Consider the following 23,104-nt stretch of genomic DNA (forward strand, 5'->3'; position numbering starts at 1 on the left):
TGCAATCCAAATTTCTCTATTTACACATTGATAACAATACATATACATATAAATTCAACGATGATATAAATCGTTTCTTACAAAATTCATCTAAAGATGGGTATAAAATTTTTTAAACCTATACATTATACATTTTTCGTATTTTTTATCAGTATGATAATCGTGTTAAATTAATACTCCATTTGTCATGGTGCGAATGAATCTCAGTTTTAATTTGTTCAAAGAAGTGACTATTCGGAAAAAACTGAGTGAGACAATTTACAGCTTTTGCAATTTTTTCTGAACTCACAGATTTTTTTTCAATGATTTGGCCATTGCAATGAATATTCTCAGAACATTAAGTACTCTACTCAGTACTAGCTAAATTTTGCTAACTTTACAAACCCTGTTTTACGCGATGTAAAAGATTTTTATCAATATAGACATGTTCTTAAATCTTTCTATACAAAGTAGTGTATATTGTGCTTCTTTTTAGTTGAGATTTAAAAATTGTATCAAATGGGTACTTTGAACATTGAAAATTTGGTAGTAAAAACTTACAAAAACATTCGTGATATTTTATAGATATATGATATCTAATACAGTTTGAGCGAAGAATTCACAAGAAATTTAATTATTTTATTTCTGATCATAAATCATTCAAAAACGCCAGAGTGCTTATAAAAATCATGTTTCATTATGAAAATAATGAATATGTGTATTTTTACCTTTTTACCTACGAAAGGATAATTTCATAAAGTTTCATTTGTTTCGACCTTGAAATTATTTTCTATTCAATCGCGCATGAATTATGTAGCATAAAAAGCTCCTCTCTTGACCCTTGGCATTATAGATAGTACATTTATCTAATAAAGACATTACTTTTTATTCCATTTCAAAGTATATGGAATTAAATTGGTTGGCACTTTGAAAATTTTACTTGAAAAATGAGATTTTCTAAACATATCTCAATAAATTCGTTTTTCTTTAGATTTAATCTCAAGAACTGCGAAGCAGTCAAGTCGAATTTTTATAAATAAAACTACTTGCTTATGATTAGTCGAATAGACACATTCTTTAAATCAGCGTTAAGAATGAAATTGAATTCTAACTAGATTTGTAAATAGAATAAAAAACAGTATAGCACAAAAGTCTCTGCGTTAACGTGCCATTGTTGGTACGATATTCAAGTCTTATTATTCCTACATATTCTGTATAATATATTTATTTGTTAATAGAGAGAGAGCTATAACCCTTGAGTACATGAAAAGTTTATGATTCATAAATATATGGCAGTGCAAAACATATTCATAAAGTATGTACGTCATTAATTTGGCAATGAAAATTGCCTATATTAATCGTAATGGCTCATTAGTATGCAATTCGATATCAAAACGATCAATTAATACTGTTGAAATATATTTTCTAATACTTTCACGTGTTTTTAACGTTTTTTCGTTTCATTTTCCTTAATTAAATTACACATTGTAATTTTGATTAAAAAAAAATTATATTTGAAAATTCATATTCAATACCGGCTTGTTGATCATATTTGTGCGATACTCGAATGTCCTATATTTATCACTCGATAAAAATTATTTTACACAACCTTTGAAAAATCGATATTACGATCGATATCCTTACTAAACACTGGTCTCTATTTTCGCTTCCAACATTTCTTCCTGACCTAATTGCGCTTCGCTCGAGTTCATCGTATCATCTCTTACCTCTCGAGTATTCTCATAATCGTTATTAGTAGGATGGTGCTGTTTATACTGAATGACATGTGCGTCTCGTTCAGTAAAATCGTATAAAGGTAGCGATTCACCATTGGCAGTATCGACGTTTTCTGCGACCAATGGAATGACTGCGTCAACGACTCTCTCGGAATTGCTTGTATCGTCGTCGTTGTTCTCGCTTTCATCATCAGTGGCAATTTTAGTTTCGCACGTTGACGACGTTGCTGGCGTTGCAGGGAAAGGTACGATTTTGTCTAATGGTTGTCTATCTGTATTGGTGCCACTCGTGGTATTCGATTCTCGCCGGCCGTCATCATAATCATCCAAACCTCGGTAACTATCGAAACTCGTGTCGTTCAAAGAACTTCGATAGCTGCCCTTGGTACGAGATGAAAGAGAACGATCGGCAATAGGCAATGAGCTTAGGCTACCGGAGTGATGTTTACAGATATCCAATGACCTATAACAAAAATAATTGAAAATTCGAACGTACAAACTTTTTAAAAATTGACTCGGTAAATAATTGCATACCTGTGCTTGGCTATTCTTCGATCTCGTTCGGTCGATAAAGTTTCGTCAATACTCGATCTTCGATCACTTCGTACACCGCTCGATCTGGATTCAGGTACTTCGCTAACTTCTGAAATATTTCTTTCGCTGTGCTCGCTCGCTACTTCTCTCGTGCTCGATTCTACTTCAGAACTACACTCCAAACTACACTGCTGAGACACATTTCGCATCTGTTTCGCTTCTTCTTGGATTTTTGTCGATTCCGGTGTATCCGATTCGTATGAACTATTGCAGCTGGCAATATTTGTCATATGATGGTACTTTCGACGACTAGTTCCTATAAAATTATTTCAAAGGTTTATAAATGCTTTGTGTCACTTTTATATAAAAAAATTGGTAAAGGCAAGTGTACAAACCGTTAGAAGGTAGCGGTGATTCGTTATTTATTTTTCTTGAATTCTTACTAATACTTTCTTGTCCTATTACGTATCTCAGAGCTAAATTTCTATCCTCCGTCATGCTACCACCGCTATCCGATAAAATGTTAACATTCTTCGCGTCGTTAGTTTGATTCATTTCAACGTGAATGTTAGTATTATTGACTTTGGAACTACTTCCTAAAATATTTCTCTCGATATCATTGTCCAGTTTATGAGGAACTCGTCGATGGTGCATACCGACGCAAGCACCATTGTCGCTATTGGCGCCGCCGTCTCCCTGCTTTCGTGGTCCTAGATTGCTATTTTTACTGTTCTTGTTCATGTTGCGTCGCTGTTTTTTGAAAAATTTACGAGCGACACCGCTCTGATGTGGATTGTAGAACATTTCGACCGTAGCTGGTATCGATTCGGTATTGTAAGTTGTCACCGAATTGTTCGAGCGATATTGTTGACGGTGAAGCATGATGATATTTGGCTTGACGTGACACTGCGAGGCTACCCTCTCGTTGGCCAATGCTAGCTTAGCTGTATTGCAGCTACTCAGTGACTTATGCGTATGACGAGACGAGCCCAAAGAATTAGTATCCGAAGTTATTTGAGTTATTTGCGTTGCCTGCGTCGTTGCTTGCGAGTTTGAGATCGGTGCTGTTATAGGCGGTAACGCTGTAAATTTCAATTTTTTATTCATCTATTTTACTCAATATTTTCCGTGCTTGGTATTAAGTACTCACCGGCTATTATAGGAACAAGCGGTTGCGTTGGAATAGTTGGATTAGAATCCGATACGTTTCTAGTACGGCAACATCGGTTTTTCTTCTGTTTCAGCCAGCAGCGCATTCGTAACCATTGACCCCGAACGTCACTTCGAGCTATCCCGTAAAAGAACAAAATAAAACCACCCAAAAATGTGGCAGATACAGCATACAGAATTGCAAAAACCATTTCCTTGTACGGGTTGTAAGATGTCCAAAGATCGGTTGTAGTCATCGCGCCGCACATCCAGGTTATCACGTAGAGCAACAAGACAAAGAATAAAGCCTTCAATTGCTTCATCTGAAATTAAATTTTCAATAATTCATAATTGCTAACTTTTTCACAATTGATTTGTCAATGATTTAAAAAATTCTAACCAGTGAATGTTCCTGATCAACAACTTCAGATGATACCGTTGGCGTACTATCTAAGCTGCCACCATCTGTAATTGGATGAGGATTCGGTTCCAGCAATTCGAGGTCGACATTTTCAGTTGCTTGTGTACTTTCTGACAATTGGCCATTAAGGTCCACACTTCGTATAGTGCATCTGATAAGCATGTAAAGTATAATGAGATAGACCAAGAGTATCGTGGCGGGTGCAATGAGAGCAACGAGAGAATTCATCGAGTTCAGGAAACAATGGGAGTAGCTCGCGTACTCGCGCATATTGATAGCTCCGGATATTCCACAAATTATAAGCGCTATACCCCATCCAACGAGATACAGGCCAAGAACAGGCTTACGAATTGGAGGCTCTTGGAGTTCATCGTCATCAGTTATCGGATCCGAAGATTTTGTCAATCGTTTGTACATGTTACTGTAATTGTAAAAAAAATCAATGAAGGACCGAACGATAAATCTTAATGCAAGAATTAAAATTCGCGTTATGAAAGACAAACCTTGCTGATACAGTCATCCAAAGTAAGCAGCATAGCGTTAAATAATGTAAGGCTATTCCCACGCCTTGACAAATCTCAAGATTTTCCGTTTGTTGAATACCAGAAGCATACAAAAGGCAGAGAAGGGCCATAGCGATCCAAGTATTCACAATACCATGTTTTGCTCTTTTTGGCATAGCTATCGATGCGTAGCAACAAACGTAGGTAACCGTTGAACAAATCAAACAGAATAAAAGTATGAAACTGCCCACGTAGATCGCTGGATGTGAATATTTAAATGCAGCTCCAGTACGTCTATTGTACAGAAAAAAATAAATTTCATAAAGTATAATTAAAAATTAGTTCAGAGTGTGATTAGTTTAACGTACGTTTTGCCATTTTCGTCAAGAAACGATTTATCTTGCAGTATTCCATAATAGCTCAGTCTATCACAATGGAATATTATAAGATTATTGATGAAGTTTGATAGATGGCAGCCATCGCTCGTCCAACCACCGGTTTTGTTATTTAAAGACGAGTCCCACACTACGGGTATTGGCTTACTATTTGAATAATGAATCAATGGCGCTTTGAGCATGATGAATACTGGTTCCGTTAAATTTTGAACATTTACGCCAACTGAAAATAAATTATAAATTCATAACGAAATTCAAGTTGAATTTCAAATTGAATAAAAATTGCAGATAACTCACTGAGTTTACTACCGGCGATGCTTGAAGTAATATCCATGTTGTCAAAATTTTTGATTTTTGGAAATAACTTGTTATCAGTAAACATCGAAACCATAAGTTGATACGTGTTTGTACTGCTGCTTTTGACTCGGTTGAAGAGCGATCTCGGTAGTTGTATAGAAGCCTCGATGCTCGTTTCACCAGGGTGAGGATTCAATATCGACGATTTGTTATTCATTGAGCAATGAAGCGATTTAGGATAAATACTATCCAAATTGTTGTACCAAGTACACATTAGACCGGCAAATGTTTCCGGTTTGACTCGGTATTCTTCCAATGCCATATTCGTTTTATGCAGCTGTATAAGTTGATTAGCTGGTGTTACTTCTACGATCATTTCAATAGTTTTTATAAGTCTGGTACAAGCTTTGTAATGAATTTCTGCCGCTTTGAGCATAGATTTTGGTAGATTCAACAAAACATTGACCACATCGATTAACATGGTACCAAGTTCTTTCTCTTCCACTAAATAACTTGCGTAATTTTCAAGAATCTGCGTGACGAAATGAACTTCTACGGGATCGGTTAACGATACTCCTTCTCCAGTGATATTTTTCAATTTTTTAATAGTCTCTAGTAATGATCCTTTGGGCAATGATAGAGTTGTTAACGATACATTAACGGTAGAAAATTGTTCGAGTATTTTAGTAGTAGCTGAAACATAAGGGCATTGCTCCATATTTAAGTTGACCCATTCTCCTTTATTATTGCACTCATAAGTAGCTTTCGGCGCTGGTAGCCCAATCGACACCCCATTTCCTTCACAATCTAATTCAACTTTCCAGCCTAAAACCGTTCGGGGCCAAGCATAGACACCTTTATTACTTCTTGTAACAGATAATGGGCAGTATTGTGTGTTATTTGATATAACGATGACGTTAATAGCACGAGATATATTTCCGTAAGTTGAAATGAGAAAACAGTTCCATTGTCCAATGTGTGATTCTTTAACCGGGTCTATATTCAAAACACTAAGGACAAAAACGAATTATATTTACAGATGCAACTTTTCATCTTGAAATATTTTATTGATTAATTACCTTGAAACCATTCCACTGTCGTCAAGATATCTATTTTCAATTAGAATATCATTAAATTTAACACGAGGATCATTGTAGAGTTCTAAATCTACAACGTCAGAGGTAATATTTGAATACCATAGCCAATACAGTCGAGCATATCTGTCATTAGTGATACTTGGTGCCCTACACTTGAAAGAAACAGCATCTCCAGCAAAAACCACTTGATTTTGATCCGGCACAATTTCAATTGATGGTGTTGACCAATTACATTCAAATTCTTTAATAATTTTTAATTTTTTTACTAACTTTCCTTTCAAATTTGAAGGTGAATCACATTCTGGAGCAGGACTGGAATAAAAAATTTTTTTTGAATTAGCTAATAATGAAAAATTGACCAAAGTATTTATCAGTATACCACTCACTTTATTTTTATAGAATTGTTTTGTATCCAATAACTAAACCAAAACAAGTTACAATCACATTTCCAAGGATTGGAAGATACATCACTAAAAACACATGAAAAAAGATTATAAATATTACTTTTTTTTGTATGTACTAGATATTTATTCAATAAACTTACAGTTGACGCAATAATGGCAGTCCATGAAAGGTACCTTCTTTTAAAGTTTCCAATTTATTTCCATTTAATTTCCTATAAGATAAATCAGATATTCAGATATTTTAAAGAAATCATTCATGTATCAGTGATTCAAGTATTATCTAAGTCTAACAATTCCTAATTTTTTCATTTTTAACCAAGATCTAACTCCAATAGATCTACAAAATACAACTAAGCTAAAAAGTACAGTGTAATTATAAAATCATGACACAACTATCACACAAAAAAAAACCAAATTCTATGAAAACTCTGACAACTTTTTCATTTAAACTTACAAACGATCTAAAGCCAATAAGCCATGAAATATTGTTCTGTCTAACAAGTTTATTTTATTTTTTGATAAGTCACTGTGAGAAAATTAATTAAACAGTAAATCCATATTATTATAATAATGTTGATTATCTTTAAAAATAAACAAATGTTAAATATAAACTACTTACAGTTTTTTTAAGTTTGGCAGTCTTTTAAAAACATGAGAGTCAATGGATGAAATTGAATTTTTACTCAAATCTCTGAAATAATAAATGTATATTTTAATATATTCTGCCATAAATTGTACCATTAATTTCTAACGTAATGATTTTAGAAACTTACAATCTTTCCAAATTAATCAATCCATCAAATGTCTCTTCATCCAAAACAGTTATTTTGTTGGCAGAAAGATTCAAATGTTTTAGATTGGAAAGGTTTTTGAAAGTATTTACACTTATCAGAGATATATCATTTTTGCTAAGGTCTCTGCAATAATAAAATGATTTTAATAAAAATTGTATAAAATGAAAAAAATATTTCTCTGATATAAAATAACTTACAAATGAATCATTTCTATACTGATAGGGTTGAAATCAATTTCCATGATATCTTCTATATCATCTTTACAAATCACCCGCAACCATTCCGCTTGTGGTTTGTTAGATGGTCTACACTTGCACCTTACTGGGCAAAGTGAATAAACGGACAAAAAGCCCTGAATAAATATGAAGACTAGCAGTAACTTGATCATTTTGAAGTGAATCATGAAACCGGTGAGAATGAAGTGAATAAGTTATTCCTGGAAAATAAAATTTAAAATTTTTGTTGCACTCAAAAAAAATCTTTAGGGTAAATTATTTATACAAATAAACTTATTTCATTATTCTTCATTGAAATGAATTCTCTAGTATAATGTGGAAATTTCATTCCGATGAATATGCAGTTACATCTACATAAATGTAAATGCACTTTAAATCAATAAATACCCCTGTCAATAATAATAACACGACTAAATATAGTCAGGGGGTTGTTGTTTTACAGAAGATCTGCTCGTTTCAAACGATTTCAAGTCATAAAATATTCTTTAGATTGCGGTAAAAATCTCGTTTCGTTCGTGAATTTTAAATCCGCATATAGCAATCGTTTGTTGATATAGTGCTCCGTATTCAGTGCACGCTTATACACACAAAGGTCAGTTTGTTTACCTTCCAAACGCGTGCATTTTTTCGCTCAATAAAAGAGAAGTCCAATGATACAAGTAGCACAGTATACGCGTTTTATCACAAGTCATCGGCCCTCTTTCATTCATAAAAAAAAAATGAGCGTACAATGAGATCTCAATTATCGTATTCAACAGGGTGCAAGAAACTACTTAATGAGTACATATATATGCCATACGTTCGGTGCCGAGTGCGGTCGGTGCACTGCATACTCGCGCAGCCGTATATATCACTCTACTCGAGAGCACGGTGTGGTATTTATATTGCACTCACATCATTTAATCGATGTTCCGCTATTTAACTATAGCATCCTTCTGAAGTAGCGAGTCCATCGGTCACATCCTCACTGATTCACTCTTACATGATGCTTCATCGGCTATCCGAGATATCCGTTCGCGAACCCTCACGGTGCTTCCAAGGGTTTGCAACTGCACGAACTGCGGGCAGAATAATCGCGAGGACACCGATGCAGCATCCTCTTGCAGGAATGCGCGTTTACATATACAAGCCCGTACTCGTTTCTCGATATATATAATATGCACGCGAGTGTGTGTATGTCTTCACTCGCCGCGACAGGCGACTGAAAAATGAAAATACTCTCGGCCTATGGTGCTTCGCTTCCTGCGGTCTGCAATGTCTCTGTATATACCTGTATTACAGCCTGAAATATACACAAAGTTGCAGGTGGAGTTTGTGCTCCGTCCTTGTCCGATGCACGAATCAAAACGAAGAGAGAGTCGCGATGGTGGCGTCTTTCGGTTCGCCTGACGTCAGTGTGCAATGTTTAAACCACTTCGTGATTTCACTCGTAACTTTTAATCCATGAAATTGATGAAAAAATGCTAATGATTTCAAATTTCTAAATTGAAGTATACTTGCGCGTAGTTCAAGAACCCACCAAGCGCTCTTACTTATAATTCAGTTTCATACTTTTTTTATTTGACCTTTTAGATCGAATTATTTTATTTATTTGATGGTGTTAAGGTATTGAAATATCAAGTCTTAGATTTACAAAATAAACATTTTTATTTTATAAAAAAAATAATGTATGTACAATTTTTTTTAGTTTTTGCACATCTGTTGCAACTCGGGAGTAGGTTCCAATCTGTAACAAAGAGCATTCAATTACTGTCTGGCATTAAGCAACAAAGTATAACTTTTTAAATATTTATGAAATAATCAGGGTCAAGTTTCATCCTCTCAATGACAGATTTATTTTCTTATCATTTTCAGGTGAAGAAATTCTTACATCATTTTAAACTTTATTTTTATTACAATTTAAGTACAAGTTCATGTTTTACTTACATTTTTATTAACTTGATGACTCCATAAAAATTCATTGATTATTTTGGAAGCATCAGCATATTTTAACACAGAGACCCTGAAAAAAAATGTTTATTTAGAAAAATGTACAACTTGAGAATCATCATATTCAAGATATTTATGATGAATCAGGGTCAAGTTTCATCTTACGAACAATAAATTCAATTTTTTTTATTGTCATCAGGTGAAGAAATTCTTACATCATATAGATTTGATTTTACCACTTATTTTTACAGAAATTAAATGTTTGATAGATTACCTATTACAATGAACTCCTGCCAACTGTATATAATTGCTGATAAAGTTTCAGCAACAAAAATATTCCACCAATATCTGAAATGATAAAACAGCGTTTTAAATAACTAGTTTAGTCAGGTAGTTAATTTATGTTTTATCTCTTATAATCCTTACCTTCTGTAAGTTCATTACAAAAATGTTGCAATTGTTCACAGCTCCGCTCAAAGTTCAATTAGTTGAATCATATAATGAAAATGATTTTATTGAAACTGAATTTTTCTTTGGTATTTCAAAGATAGTTAATCGATACAATATAGCAAAATAAATCATGTATTGTAGTTAATCAGCATAATAACAAGACTTTTGGTTCCAATTTATGTTTTTCAATCTGCATACCAATCCAAGAAAATTAGAGTAAATGATAAAACTAATAAAACAAAGAGAATCCATGCTCTTGCATCGGCTCGTCGTTGAATTGCTTCTCTGACTTGTTCATTGCCTTCTTTTACTTTTTCTGTGCTACCGATAGTTAGCATAGCGATATTATCTATGTTTAAATCTTGATCATGGATTTTTTCATTGAATGCTTGAGTGAGCTCTGAGATACCTACAACTTTACGCTCAATTTGCTGAATTTCTTCAGAAACCAAATTTAATTCATTGAAAAATTGTTCTTTTTCTTCATCGAACATTTGAATGTCTTCTGCAGATAAAGGTATTTCTTTAAATGTTGAATCTATTGTATCACCATTAAGTTCTTGAATTCTCAAAGATGATTCTTGAGGATTGTCATTTACTTCTGAGTCATTAGAAGAATTTAAATCTCGTGAATTTGAAGTGGGTGGAATCTGCTCACTGTTACTCAATGGCATGAGTCTTGATTCCAAAGAATCCCTCATATCCAATTTTTTTTGCAATCTTAAAGATTTTTGATCAGTAAATATTTTCATTACTTGCTTCAAGTAATCTTCAATCAAAGAAACCATGTTTTCTCTGTGTTCTTTATGTTGCAGATTAGAATCGGAAGTTTTGATCTCCACTTTCAAATCAGCTATCATTTTGGAACAAGTGGTTAAGATTTGGTCCACCTGAGCATCCAGAGTATCCTTATCTAACTCGGTTAAAAAAGGTTCACTCCTGAGATTCCTTGTAAAAGTCAAATATGCCTGGCGACGATCGTTCAAAAGTTTGTGCATCTCAGAGATTTCTTTAGTAATTTTATAAGCATTAATAGCAAATATGCTTTGTTTGGACGGTGGCTTTGTAAATATGTTTGTACTATTTAAGCCCTTCACCGTCCCAGTTCCCACCTGCTTTACGCACGATTTAAACAATAAACTTGAATCCATATTGGCAAATTTAATAAAAAATGCCTAATCTGAAAAAGATATATACTTTAAGAAAGTGTTCTAAAAATTTTGCTACGTGGCCACGAGTTTTTGAAAAATTTCATGTAACTCGTGGCTTGATCGTGCGAAAGGAAAAATAAAAAGTAAATGCAATTGATTAGAATAATTACCTTGTTATTTTGTGCTGATTAGTACAGTTAGCTTAATGATTATTTTACATTATGTGGAAGAAAAATTGGCTCGCAGACCAGAACATATTGGTCTTGCTGCAACAACTGCACAATGTACCACGTAACCGTTTAGATTCGTTGGATTACGGAACTCGCAAGTGAGAAGAACTAGGAAGTTGGAATTTGAAACGTGGATGAACGTGCTTCACTGGCATGCCGCGTCGCCGTGTGCGAAACTCCAAAAGAAACAATCCGATTGGTCATTGGTCAATGTAGTAAAGTCCGCTAATTTTAAAAATGCACGTTTTCCAGTGATAAGAAAATTTTAGGTAAATTTTTCATGTCAATTATTCGTGTAATTTTGATGAAATTCAATTCAATTAATTTTCAGTTACAAAATTTACCAAAAAAAAAAATAATTGTAAATTTGCATATTTCAAAATACCATTCACTTATAATATCCTGTGATTACACATTCTATTGTGTCTTAGGCCTGTTTTAATTATAATCTACTTTACATAAAGAGTAAAAAATGATTTTTTCAAATCATAAATAAAGAGACATAATTTAGTTATTGTTATGCAGTATTACATTTTCCACTGAACCCAGCATGCTGGCTGACAAATATTATCTTCTGCTAGTTTCAGTGTCTGCTTGTTTTTGAGCCAATTGAGCCAATCATTTTGTATCGCATGTTTTTTTGAAGCTTATTCGCCGTTTATTGTATATATTATAAAAATAAATAGTGACAGTGAAAATATTGGAATAGTTTTGAAGCTCAATGAACTGTTGAACAATTTTACATCATGAAGAGGTTTGGCCGACAACTGTCAAAATTCATACAGGCTAGATGTTATTCTCAAGAACTTGTAATTATCATTCATTTTTCATAATAAACTTGATAAAATCTGATTGACATAACTTTTTTATTTTTCAGCTAGAAAAAAAGAGTCCCCTTAATGTTAGTGGAGAAGTAAACTTACCTGTACCAGAGTATGATGTGCAATTTATCTGTAACCCATCAAACCGTGATTTGATAGCTAATAATATTTCTAAAAGAAATAGTCATGGAAATATTGATAGAGTTCTTGAGTTGAGTAAAACACCAGAGTCATCAGAATTTTTGAAAGAAATTGATAAAATTCCAAACTTAACAGATCCTAATGTTCTTCAACATGAAACTGAATTTTTTGTTATTAATCAGCATGGCGATCCGCCTAAATTCAATTTCAAACCTCAAGAATTTTCTAATTTAGCTTCTAAATTGAAGCTTATGAGAACTGATAATTTAGGTCCTGTCACTGGATCCAGAAGCTATATTCTTATAGGCGATTTAGCAGAATTGGAGCAAGCTCTGATTAACTACACAGTTCAAGAGCTTTGCAAGCTTAATTTTCAGTTAGTTTCTGTACCAGATATTTTACCATCTCAAGTTATTGAAAGATGTGGGTTGATCAGTGATGGAGAAAGAAAACTTGTATACAAACTACAACCACATTATGGTGGTGATTTAAGTCTTTCGGGTACTGCAGAAATGGCTCTAGCTTATAAACTTACTAATCGATTATTAAATTTCGATGAATTACCTTTAAAGTTGGCAGCTGTTAGTAGATGTTATAGAGCTGAAGTCTCTGGATTAGCAGAAGAAAGAGGAATATATCGGTAAGAACTTTATAAATAGTAGTCGTTGATGGTAAAAATTGATTTAATTGTACTTCAGAAAAATAATGGTCTTACTTTTATAGAGTTCATCAATTCACAAAAGTAGAAATGTTCATATGCTCTTCTCAAAATGATTCATTTGAAATTCAAAATGAAATAATTAAAATTCAAGAAAAATTGTTTAAACAGTTGGGTTTACACTTCAAAACAATAGATATGCCACCTCATGAATTGGGCTCTCCTGCTTACAGGTAACTTTCATGTACTATTATTTAATTAATGACTGGGTAAGGCTATTCCTTAAACTAATCACCTATTTTTACCCTTTAGAAAAGTTGATATTGAAGCGTGGATGCCAGGCAGGAATCAGTTTGGAGAAATTTCTAGTTGTAGTAACTGCACTGATTATCAAGCTCGTAGACTTGGTATAAAATATGAGAATAAGGATAAAACTATATTACATGCTCATACACTTAATGGAACAGCATGCGCAATCCCACGTATGTTAATTGCAATTTGTGAGACAAATCAATTGGAGGATGGTACCATAAGAATACCAGACCCTCTTGTAAGCTTTATGAATGGAAAAAAAATAATTGAGACCCAAAATTTCCCACAAGTGAGACAATTTAAGGGTAAACCAAAGTTAGATTAATTTTTGTACAAAATGTAAATATCTGTGAATAAATTTATTTTAAGTAATTGCAAAATTTTTGTATTTTTTCCAAAAAGATCCATCATATGTTCATTTAATCAAATATCAGAAAGGATGTCAGGAAATCAAAAACAATCTGTTATTATCAAACATCACCTGACAGTATATTTTTATAAACTGATATAATTATTATACAAATTAAGTAAGGGTTCTGAAATGTGTACACACACAGTAACAGTTTGTTCTATATGTTATTCTGTATACATTTTATAATGGAGTTATAAAAATTGTAACACAAAATAGTTTCCTTAAAATAATACAATTCAGAGCCATTTCAAATTTACAGTCATCTTTTATACTACCATTATATTCATACGTTTTATTTTCATGATTAAATATTGTTATTTCAAAAAATCAGATGCTTGATTCAATTCGGAACTTTGTACATTCCATTTCCATATCTTTATAAGAAGTCATAAACAAGTTTTTACAAAGAGCTCCAAGCTTCTTCCAAAACTTGTATTGTACTTTTGGACAGAAGACTTGTCATTTGAGTCCTGGCAATGTTGTTTGATATAGTAGCTAAAAAAATAAATGTAACTTATGACATGTTTAAACATTTAAATATGCATTGAACAAAATTTTGAGTCAAAAACTAGCACAGCTTTAAAATTGTTGATTTCAAGTAAAACTTTCAAGTGAATACTCTGATTGAAAAATTTAAAGAACAAAGTAAGATATACATAAAAAGTAAAATTTTATTAAATTGCAAAATAAATCATTAAAAAATTCAGGTTTGTCATAACAATAAATCTTTAAATACTTTGAAGTAATTAGTCCTCATCCTCTCCAGATTCAGACTCTTCTTCAGCATTTTGGAGCCATTCGACAAATTTCTTCATTTGGTCTAAAAATAGCATTTTTCCTTTAACTGAGTGCCCGTCTTTGTACCACCTCATAATTACTACTTCTGAAACTACATCAGCTGGAAATAAAAAAAAAACATTAATAATGTTTTATTTTTAGAAGTATGAAATTAGTAAGATTTAAAATTGTGTTTATATATACTTTTGTAGAAGAGTAGAACTATTTTCTGGAAGACTTTCATAAAGTTCATGTTCTCATAGCAGAATTCTTGAACTTTAAGAATCAAAGCAAGCTCAGATTTGGCAGTAGTAGTGAATGCACCAAACAAAGGAGTGTAAGTCTTCAAATGTTTTAGTGCTTGTTCGGCAACGAGTTCTTCTTTTTTGTTCCATTCAGCTTGACTCATGACAACATTCCAAATCTAAATCATAAATTGGTTTAACAATAACTCTAGAAACTAAACATATGGAATAATGAAAATAATGGTTTTACAACAACTTACCAATCCAATAACTTCATGTTCAGGAATGTGGCATCTTTGAGCCATCTCCTTCAGATCACTAACAATGTCCTTGATGGGTTTGTTATCCCCCAAATCGTCAACAAGAAGCTGCTGCAGGTCTCGTTTTGCTTCTTGACTGGCTTGAGCTTTGTGTAATTTAACAATATCAGCCAAATCAGCTGACTCAAAAACTGATCTAAAATATTCATCTGTCCTTTTGTTGAGTGGAACAAACTCCATCAACCTTCCTTCAATGCCACCACGCTTGAGCGCAGACATTAAACTTGGCAGACCCTTCTCTTGTTTCCATGTTACAAATACTTCAAGAAGGAAATCCAAAGCAAGATTATCCTTTACAAGATGTTCATTGATTAAAACTGAAAGGACAGTTGGTGGTACAGATCCATTAGAGATCCAGAGAGCTGTCATTCTAGCCAACTTTATTCTTTCAATTGGGGTAAATCCCTTCATGAAAACAAGAACTTTCTTCATCTCCTCCTCGAACATCTTCTCCAAGTATTTGTATCGACGCATGAGCTTAACAAACACCTGTTCAACAGTTCAGGGTAGATTGAAAATTGTGATTCTAAGTAAAATTGTTTCATCATCAGAGCTAGGAGAAATTACCTGTTCGAAGTTGCGCATAGACTCCATATCTTCAGATTGAGCGAAGACACACGCAGTTGTTTTAACTGGTTTGTCTCCATCTTGAGCAATGGAACCTCCAGGGACCAAGAGACCACCAGCAATCAAAATATCAAAAAGGACTTCGCCGTAACGACGATAGTCTAATTTAGACCCAGCAGTGTCTAAATACTTTGAAATGGCATCTAAATCATTATCAGCCTTTTCAAGACCAGATAAAACGGCATCACGGAATCCAGTTGGATCATACTTTTCTTTTTCATCTGTCAAGTTAAGAATAGCGTGAAAAATAAATAAACAATGTACAAATGTAACGGTATTACAATTTTTTCGCGTACAAATGAATCAACGCGTAAAAGTCGTAAACAAGTAAACGTTACAATAAAACAGGTAAATGAGTGAAATAATAATCGAAATCAAACGTACGGAATAAATGAATTTTAGAAAGTTAGATAGAACGTATGATACAATCGTAATTCGTTGAACATATATAGGTACACTTTTGTAATCGCCTATTACTGTGTAGTATGTTTACGCGTGAGAAAAAAAATCACGCGCGTGGCTCTCCGATCTTTTCGTTGATACATAAAAAAGGCCAACTCACCTCTTTTTCTGGTCTTTATGCGCTGACCTGACAACACTGGCTTTTCTATTTTTTGACTCATACAATTACCCTCTGAAACGCAAGTTGAAAATTCAAATAATTAGATAAAAATTTCTTGGTGTTGTCAAATTCGATAGATTTGCATTGATAAAAATGGCATACTAGTATTTTGCGTACGGACGTAAACCATAAATGAAAACATGCATATGTGTGAGGCATTTTGCGCCGTGTGCGTGAGTACATGTATAAGCTGCACGTATACACGTCCACGAATACGTGCTATAAAAACGAACACGAGGACGTCTTGTCCTTCAAGATCGCTCCGTATTGAGAGGCATTGTTTTGTACGCGGGTATCATCAATGGAGTACGCGTGCATATTTCGATTGCAAATGTCGCACGGGGAGAATAACGCTGATACACGGTGTGCCATCGTACGAAATTCTCAACGAGATGCGTAAAAATAGGCATGCACAAGCGCAAAATCGCGTGGATAGGTTAAGGTCGAGGTAGATCAAGAGTGAGTAGTGTGCGGGGCGCACGAGTGCGCCAGCGAAAGAAACGGAGCTACAGCGCGAGGCTACTGCGATGGCCATTAGCGAAGATACGAATTATTATTTCATTCACATGTCCGGGCGTGGAAATTATCGCGATCGCGGAGAAAATCACGGGGCGAACGAGACACGAGGGAGACGGGTACAATGGTGCGTGCAAATAAAGCAATAATTATATAATTAAATACTCACTTTGTACACCGTGCAACCTAAGAAACTTGGAAATCTCCGACGGAGGAGATTGAGCGAGCGAGAGAGAGGGAGTGATCGTAGCGGTTGCTAAACAAAATTTGATGCCGTGTATACACTGCACTGACTCTATGCCGTGTATATAATGTGCTGCGGGGAACGACGATCGACTCTCTTTCGGCGCTGCTGGCTGCGTGCGCGGCGGTGCGAACTTGTAACGGCGGCTACGCCACGGACGGTATTCCGACCCGACACTACTTTTGCTCATGCGTGAGAGTCTAATTTTGCGTTTCTGGGGCTGGCCCCCCGCGCCTCCGTGCGCGCCTATAATATAGCGGATTTTTTTTTTTGGAGTGTAGAAATTTCGGATGGCTCGATTTTAATAACGGAGCAGCCGCAACGCTATGACACATCAGCAGTTTCGCTTTAAATTCCTTTAAAAATGATAACATTGACGCAGACGGTACAACTTTTGAAAGGCCCGATGGCCGAGGCCTTTACATCGTGACGTGTAATATTTGATGTCATTTAAAATTCTCGTCTCCAGTCTCCACCCAAATCTGTATTATAGGCTCGTACATATTGGAAGATGATCGAGGAGCAGTTCATGTATTTTACAATTTGGATTAGATTCAACGGAAAACAAAAAAACCAGTCGTTGTTGTTTCCATATGATTTAAAATAAAATAATGTTAACATCACCGTCACTACTACTAATTAATACTAATTAAAAATATAATATCATCATTGTAATAGGCAGAATTATTCTCATCATTAGAAATAGTGATTTGTATGAAATATCAAATTTTTTAGTACTGAAACTTTTTTGCATCGTTATTGCATTCTATTACGCGTTGAATAATTAAAAACGTTCGTATTTTTTCAACGCACACCTTATGCTTCAAAACAATTCAATCTATTCAATTTGGTGTGTGAACTTCAAATCGTTGACGGTTCAATTAAATTGGGGAATAATTTTAATTATTCTGATGCGAAGTCACGTAGCTAAACAATATTCAAGAAGATGTAAATTTAAAATTTTTAATTTTCTTTTTAATACATGTTCATCGATCGATACTCTAAACGTGCACGATGAAAAGTACCTGAGTTTATTTAAAGGTATTTTTTAAATAAACTACATGAATTTTCTAGATGAAATCATTTGAATGACAGGTGCACGGCGCTTTTGATGTGAGTTCACCCTAAAAGTGGCAACGTCTCGTAAACGTGTTGACTTCTGTCACAACATGGCTGTTCCAATATTGTTTACTTTGCACGATCAGCTGCTCCAAAAACTTTCCAATATTTTAAAACACGCGTGAAATGAAAAAACGATATCTATGATCTAAAGTAAAATATTAAAATTATTTTTTCTATAATAATGCCACTGACACTCACGAAAGCAAGTGTGGTATTATCAACTAAAAATGAGCAATTTGGGACACTGGATTTTTTTTCTGAAATAAAATTAATCAAATAGTTTTAAAATTCTAATCAAATTTAAAGTAAATTTTACTTAAATCGCAGTGGAATTCAAAGTTTTTACATATTTCAAAAAGTGCAATACATATACTTGATTTCACATAAAAGTGTTTCTTTGTAAGAAAATATCAAACTGTGGAGATTGGACTTTAGGTACAAGTTATTTTATTTATCTTAATTATAAAATTTGACTGAATATTTGAATTTTCAGGTATTTATTGTTATAACCAGTATTAACAAATTTATTGAATTAATTAGAAAAATGGCAGACTCGAATACTGACACTCTCAAAGAAACAAAGTTGAAATTTGCATTGCAAGTTGTGAAAGAACGCAGTAGAAAACTTCAAAGACAATTAGCAAATACAGAAGAAGAAAATAGTAAACTGCGTCAACTCAATGCACAAAATAATCAAATTATGTTAAAAAAATTAAATGAAGATGATAAACATGATGTTATTCGGGAGCAACAACAAGAAATTGAAGAATTGAAAAAACAAAAATCACAATTGCTATACCATTTGCTTATGGTTTCATCTGAGAATCAACAACTGTGGAAAACATTAACTAAAAATAATACAGCAATAGATGTATCAGCAATGCCTTCTCTTAATTTGAAAGAATTATCATATCCATCAAAAACAGATAAAAATAATTCATATTTGTCAGAGAAAAATGAAAAGGATTGTACCTTAGAGGAAATATCACTGCAATTATTTGATAGCATAATGATTGACAAAACTGATTTGAAACAGTTGAACAGCAAAATACTTGATCTTCAAAAAAAAGTGAAAGAAAATATTGATATTACTTGTACTGCAGATAATAATACATATTCACTTGAACAATTAACGCATCATGATAATAAACTTGTTCATATGAAAGAATTATTATTAGATGAGCAAAAAAAATTGAAACAAGCCCTACAGAATTTTTCCACAATTTCAGAAAAGAAAAATGCTTGTACCACATGCAAAAGTATCAATGATAAGTTAAATGATCAAACAGAAACTGATTTTGATGTGAAAACAAAAGAAATACCCGATTATTCAAACGACACGTGTTCTGTCCCAACAAAAGAAATTCCAGTTACTAAAGATGATAAAATTTGTCCTTTATGTGGGTATTTATTTGAACATTCAGTGCCTTTTGACATTTTTCATGAACATGTTATAGCTCATTTTACTGGAGATGGTTAGATTAGTTTGTATCATGTAAACCCTTATTTTAAATTATATATTGCATCTAAGCATGGCATTGATTTATGGTAAACATTTCTTGCACTTCCAATGTATCAACTCATGAGGTATTATGATAATTATATAAGTTGTAATTTATTGTTAAAATTAATTAATGAAAGTTAATTATTTAGTTTATTGCTATAATAAGTAGTAAAAATGAATTAAAAATGACTGTTAAACTATGAACCAAGATTCATACTGTGATATATAACATTAAAATATATATTGAAATTTGTATATGAAAGAAAAATAGAAGCAAAATGATTTATAATAAATTTATAATCACTTTCCAATGCACTTTATTCATTTTTTAAATTTTCTATGTATTTTCTTTTCTCATTACTAATGGAATTTAATTACGTGATTAATTACTTATTGCAATCTAATAACTACTTTAAATTTACTTTCCTATTAAAACTATAATGAAAAACTTATAGTTTAATATTATCAAAGATATAAAAGTTAACTTTCTTCAAAAATAGGTATTCATCTATTTTCTCTAATTCCAATTTCCCGAAAATTTGTTTTCCCGAATTAGGTTCGATTAATTTCGATTGCATAAATACAAAAACGTATTAAAAAAATCTAATATAAATTTCTGATTTAGATAAGTTAAAAAATATCAATAATCATAAAATAATTTAATTAGATACTGTCAATTTTTGTGATTGCTATAAGTCATTTTCATACTACCAAGGTCTCAACAAAAAGTTTAAAAAATAAAGACTTCGGAAAAAAATCTTTTGTTGCACTTCTTATTCTAGGTGGAGGTTAAAATTATTTGCATATAACTCGTCAGAACCACGTTAAAAATTATTTAATTAATTTGACGCACAGAAATGTATGTGTTGACAAAAAACTTAATCTAGAATCATTACAATTGAATATATAAAATTACATAAAAAATTTTAATTTGCAAAATCAAAAAGTAGTTTTTTACTGATTTTAACAGTTACGTAAAATGAATTACAATTATTCATAGGATTTTTAGGGTAGATTTAATAATATTAAATTACAGAGGAAAGAAGATAATGCAGGTACGATGAAAAATGCTTATTTTTTAAATTATAAAAAAAATTAACTTTTTTACGAAGAACATGGGCTATCATATATTTTTATATTATAGTGATTAATATTGTACTATTTTTTCGCAGTGATCAACATCATTTTTATTTTAATTAGAGTTTCCTCAAAACTATTTTCTCATCTTATTATTCTCTGAATTCATAAAATTTTTTGTACAATATTCTATGAAAACATTTAGAGCTAGACTCATCAAGTGTCAGGATGGCCGAGCGGTCTAAGGCGCCAGACTCAAGATTAATCATCTTCTCGATTCTCGGATCGAGTATATGGGGCGTTCTGGTCCTCTCTGAGGGCGTGGGTTCGAATCCCACTTCTGACAAACTTTTTGCCTCCAAATTTGTTTTAATTACTTATTAAACTATTTTAATTTATTTTAAATTCAGAGACTTTTGCGAAAATATTGTGGAATGAATGAAATTCAATTCGTTCAATAATTATTTTCGTTGTAAAAAAGGCTGACGGGAAATTTCATTTGCTTAATTCATTTGCTCTATTTGAAACATCCAAACTAAATAAATAATTATCGTAGCCATTATCTGAAATAAAATAATATATCGATTTATTCAATAGTTTTATTACAAATGACTCCTCTATTTGAAAATGTTGTAAATAATTACGTTTTTGAAACACTTAAAATCCAAGGAAAAGAGACCGTACAATGAAATAGATAATTTTTTCTGGTACCAATTCTCAAACACTTCAGTACACTGCAGGAGAATAAAACAAACATATTGTTTTTTCTTAGTTTTTTTGACTTATAAATTTTATTATAGTACCTATGTCATTTTTCACTTACCTTCTTATTTTTGATTTGGCTACCAGATTGATTGCAGTATTTGCGATGAGCAATGTGATATGTTTTCTCAGCCTAGAAACAATCGTAAAAAAACATGAACAAACCCAATCCAGTTTTCAATCACACCGTATTTTTATGTCGAAGCATAAAATCCAAAGTAAATTATCAAGAAAAATATTTAATCAAATACTTGCTTCGCAAGAAACTGCATCCGGTAGAGCACATATTAAGAACAAAATGACCATTTTTACGGATAGCCAAAAGAGAATGGAACCAAAATCAACGAAGTCGATGATTCGCCAAGTCTCTTCAAATTTGAAATAAAGATTAATTCGGTAAATTGAAACAGAAACTTGTATGAATTCATCGAGCAAATCGCACAGTATTATGAAACTGAAAAATCTTGCCGACTTTTCTGTAAGTCCACAAATATCTACATGCAGCCTAATAATTTCTGAGAATGTGAATTGTCATAATTCAGAATCGTATTATTAAATTATTGAAAACATATTACCAACAATATTTTCATTATCTTCAGAAATATTCAACAACCATCGATTAATTTGCAAAAAAGAATTTTTAATAAAGTGTAACTCCTCGAAAAATACAAGTAAAACGCATAGTCTCAAACCGGTAAAAATATGAAAAAGTATGTACAAGCATAATTTTCCTGGTTTAACTAATCTGGCGAATGCGAATCGGAGGTGATCTAATATAGTAAATAATGAATAAAAAAATATAAATATCGATAATTTTAATCCTAATGATATTATCTTTGATGGTAAACATTCAGCGCTTTTGTTCATTGTAACTTTTTTCAAACAAAACTCAACCATTTTATAGTCGCTGTAAATCTCTAATAAAAATCTTTGTTCGAATCCAATTTTCAAAATTGCCCAAAAAATCGTTAGAACTCGAAAAATCGTCGATATCACATCAACAACTACTCCGACTATTGTTTCTTTTGGCAAAACTAATAAAAATCTTTCGGAATAAGCAATAACGTAAATCGATACAAATATGAAAGCCAATGAACAATTAATAAATAATCCAAAAAGTGAAAAATGAGGCCTTCCTTCCGCGGTTAAAGAAAATGGGCACAATCCGAATATTTTTAAATAGTAGTATAGTAGATAATGTTTTTTGAATCTATTTTCCATGGTAATGAGAAAAATCGGTAAAATTATTGGAAAACTATCTAAATATTTTTTCAATTATTGTAACTTGTTTACAGAAGGATGAAATTAATTCAATTCAATGTCTCGCCATTGTTTTTTTATCAATGAAAAAGATTGTTCAGATACATACCTTTTTCGAAATTCACATATAAATGTCTATGATTGTACGACGATTACTGAAAAGTCACTCATGTAAATGGACTTTTTATGCTCATCATCGTGAAAGATTATCGACCGTAGGTGATAGCAATTTGCCGTAAAGTAAAAACGTACAGACACAATTTTAACTTTATTAGAAATGAATTATATCTATTTATGAATTTCATTTGACCATATTAATTCCTTTTTATTTATCGATTATTTAATTAATTTGAAATGTAATTGACAATAATATCGATCT

At 32.5% G+C, this 23,104-nt stretch overlaps 6 protein-coding genes and 1 non-coding gene across 8 annotated transcripts; 3 read left to right on the forward strand and 4 right to left on the reverse strand.

Annotated features, from left to right (window-relative positions):
- Positions 1 to 171: 171 nt before the first annotated feature.
- LOC106658526 (adhesion G protein-coupled receptor A3) lies at positions 172 to 8,722 on the reverse strand. The gene is made up of 15 exons (XM_014380527.2): positions 8,440 to 8,722; positions 7,507 to 7,745; positions 7,289 to 7,432; positions 7,135 to 7,206; positions 6,656 to 6,727; positions 6,498 to 6,581; positions 6,094 to 6,423; positions 5,015 to 6,024; positions 4,691 to 4,940; positions 4,323 to 4,616; positions 3,799 to 4,240; positions 3,400 to 3,721; positions 2,645 to 3,331; positions 2,250 to 2,565; positions 172 to 2,178 (listed from the first exon to the last, which is right to left on the reverse strand). The coding sequence occupies exons 2-15, from the start codon at positions 7,710 to 7,712 to the stop codon at positions 1,623 to 1,625; spliced, it is 4,785 nt and encodes a 1,594-aa protein (XP_014236013.2). The 5' UTR covers positions 7,713 to 7,745; positions 8,440 to 8,722; the 3' UTR covers positions 172 to 1,622.
- Positions 8,723 to 9,173: 451 nt separating this feature from the next.
- Positions 9,174 to 11,416, reverse strand: LOC106659178 (syntaxin-18). The gene is made up of 5 exons (XM_014381584.2): positions 11,246 to 11,416; positions 9,901 to 11,104; positions 9,749 to 9,822; positions 9,472 to 9,547; positions 9,174 to 9,271 (listed from the first exon to the last, which is right to left on the reverse strand). The coding sequence occupies exon 2, from the start codon at positions 11,073 to 11,075 to the stop codon at positions 10,110 to 10,112; it is 966 nt and encodes a 321-aa protein (XP_014237070.1). The 5' UTR covers positions 11,076 to 11,104; positions 11,246 to 11,416; the 3' UTR covers positions 9,174 to 9,271; positions 9,472 to 9,547; positions 9,749 to 9,822; positions 9,901 to 10,109.
- A 493-nt stretch (positions 11,417 to 11,909) lies between these two features.
- Positions 11,910 to 13,562, forward strand: LOC106658525 (serine--tRNA ligase, mitochondrial). The gene is made up of 4 exons (XM_014380526.1): positions 11,910 to 12,114; positions 12,183 to 12,907; positions 12,991 to 13,158; positions 13,238 to 13,562. Exons 1-4 carry the CDS (start codon positions 12,052 to 12,054, stop codon positions 13,560 to 13,562), a joined length of 1,281 nt encoding a protein of 426 aa, XP_014236012.1. The 5' UTR covers positions 11,910 to 12,051.
- A 139-nt stretch (positions 13,563 to 13,701) lies between these two features.
- Positions 13,702 to 17,120, reverse strand: LOC106658712 (protein krasavietz). The gene is made up of 7 exons (XM_014380794.2): positions 16,926 to 17,120; positions 16,181 to 16,252; positions 15,559 to 15,839; positions 14,932 to 15,480; positions 14,631 to 14,850; positions 14,386 to 14,547; positions 13,702 to 14,144 (listed from the first exon to the last, which is right to left on the reverse strand). The coding sequence occupies exons 2-6, from the start codon at positions 16,239 to 16,241 to the stop codon at positions 14,396 to 14,398; spliced, it is 1,263 nt and encodes a 420-aa protein (XP_014236280.1). The 5' UTR covers positions 16,242 to 16,252; positions 16,926 to 17,120; the 3' UTR covers positions 13,702 to 14,144; positions 14,386 to 14,395.
- A 1,021-nt stretch (positions 17,121 to 18,141) lies between these two features.
- Positions 18,142 to 19,897, forward strand: LOC106658837 (protein spindle-F). Of its 2 annotated transcripts, none has more exons than XM_014380969.2 (2): positions 18,142 to 18,557; positions 18,616 to 19,897. In XM_014380969.2, the coding sequence occupies exon 2, from the start codon at positions 18,667 to 18,669 to the stop codon at positions 19,600 to 19,602; it is 936 nt and encodes a 311-aa protein (XP_014236455.1). In that variant the 5' UTR covers positions 18,142 to 18,557; positions 18,616 to 18,666; the 3' UTR covers positions 19,603 to 19,897. The 2 variants fall into 2 exon arrangements, with proteins under 2 accessions (XP_014236455.1, XP_014236456.1); XM_014380970.2 differs by having other exon boundaries at positions 18,663 to 19,897.
- A 1,028-nt stretch (positions 19,898 to 20,925) lies between these two features.
- Positions 20,926 to 21,049, forward strand: Trnal-caa. Its single transcript has 2 exons — positions 20,926 to 20,963; positions 21,005 to 21,049. It is a non-coding gene; the product is annotated as a tRNA-Leu (tRNA).
- A 157-nt stretch (positions 21,050 to 21,206) lies between these two features.
- On the reverse strand, positions 21,207 to 22,686 carry LOC106658524. The gene is made up of 6 exons (XM_014380525.1): positions 22,314 to 22,686; positions 22,041 to 22,235; positions 21,721 to 21,980; positions 21,527 to 21,598; positions 21,348 to 21,437; positions 21,207 to 21,266 (listed from the first exon to the last, which is right to left on the reverse strand). The coding sequence occupies exons 1-6, from the start codon at positions 22,684 to 22,686 to the stop codon at positions 21,207 to 21,209; spliced, it is 1,050 nt and encodes a 349-aa protein (XP_014236011.1).
- Positions 22,687 to 23,104: the final 418 nt, after the last annotated feature.

This window comes from Trichogramma pretiosum, unplaced genomic scaffold (assembly GCF_000599845.2).
Source record: "Trichogramma pretiosum strain Unisexual culture from Peru unplaced genomic scaffold, Tpre_2.0 scaffold2, whole genome shotgun sequence".
NCBI classification, from domain to species: domain Eukaryota; kingdom Metazoa; phylum Arthropoda; class Insecta; order Hymenoptera; family Trichogrammatidae; genus Trichogramma; species Trichogramma pretiosum.

What these genes read in the sequence shown, in the direction of transcription:
- LOC106658526 (XM_014380527.2), bottom strand. Translation starts at nt 7,712, where the DNA reads ATGATTCACTTCAAAATGATCAAGTTACTGCTAGTCTTCATATTTATT. An exon ending in AACAATTCTATAAAAATAAA is followed by an intron (nt 6,424 to 6,497) that starts GTGAGTGGTATA and finishes TTTTTATTCCAG; the next exon opens with TCCTGCTCCAGAATGTGATT. An exon ending in TTGATCAGGAACATTCACTG is followed by an intron (nt 3,722 to 3,798) that starts GTTAGAATTTTT and finishes ATTTAATTTCAG; the next exon opens with ATGAAGCAATTGAAGGCTTT.
- LOC106659178 (XM_014381584.2), bottom strand. Translation starts at nt 11,075, where the DNA reads ATGGATTCAAGTTTATTGTTTAAATCGTGCGTAAAGCAGGTGGGAACT.
- LOC106658525 (XM_014380526.1), top strand. Translation starts at nt 12,052, where the DNA reads ATGAAGAGGTTTGGCCGACAACTGTCAAAATTCATACAGGCTAGATGT. An exon ending in GATGTTATTCTCAAGAACTT is followed by an intron (nt 12,115 to 12,182) that starts GTAATTATCATT and finishes TTTATTTTTCAG; the next exon opens with CTAGAAAAAAAGAGTCCCCT. An exon ending in GAAGAAAGAGGAATATATCG is followed by an intron (nt 12,908 to 12,990) that starts GTAAGAACTTTA and finishes TTACTTTTATAG; the next exon opens with AGTTCATCAATTCACAAAAG.
- LOC106658712 (XM_014380794.2), bottom strand. Translation starts at nt 16,241, where the DNA reads ATGAGTCAAAAAATAGAAAAGCCAGTGTTGTCAGGTCAGCGCATAAAG. An exon ending in CTATGCGCAACTTCGAACAG is followed by an intron (nt 15,481 to 15,558) that starts GTAATTTCTCCT and finishes ACTGTTGAACAG; the next exon opens with GTGTTTGTTAAGCTCATGCG. An exon ending in AGTTCTACTCTTCTACAAAA is followed by an intron (nt 14,548 to 14,630) that starts GTATATATAAAC and finishes TTTTATTTCCAG; the next exon opens with CTGATGTAGTTTCAGAAGTA.
- LOC106658837 (XM_014380969.2), top strand. Translation starts at nt 18,667, where the DNA reads ATGGCAGACTCGAATACTGACACTCTCAAAGAAACAAAGTTGAAATTT.
- LOC106658524 (XM_014380525.1), bottom strand. Translation starts at nt 22,686, where the DNA reads ATGGAAAATAGATTCAAAAAACATTATCTACTATACTACTATTTAAAA. An exon ending in AGATAATGAAAATATTGTTG is followed by an intron (nt 21,981 to 22,040) that starts GTAATATGTTTT and finishes TCACATTCTCAG; the next exon opens with AAATTATTAGGCTGCATGTA. An exon ending in CGGATGCAGTTTCTTGCGAA is followed by an intron (nt 21,599 to 21,720) that starts GCAAGTATTTGA and finishes GATTGTTTCTAG; the next exon opens with GCTGAGAAAACATATCACAT.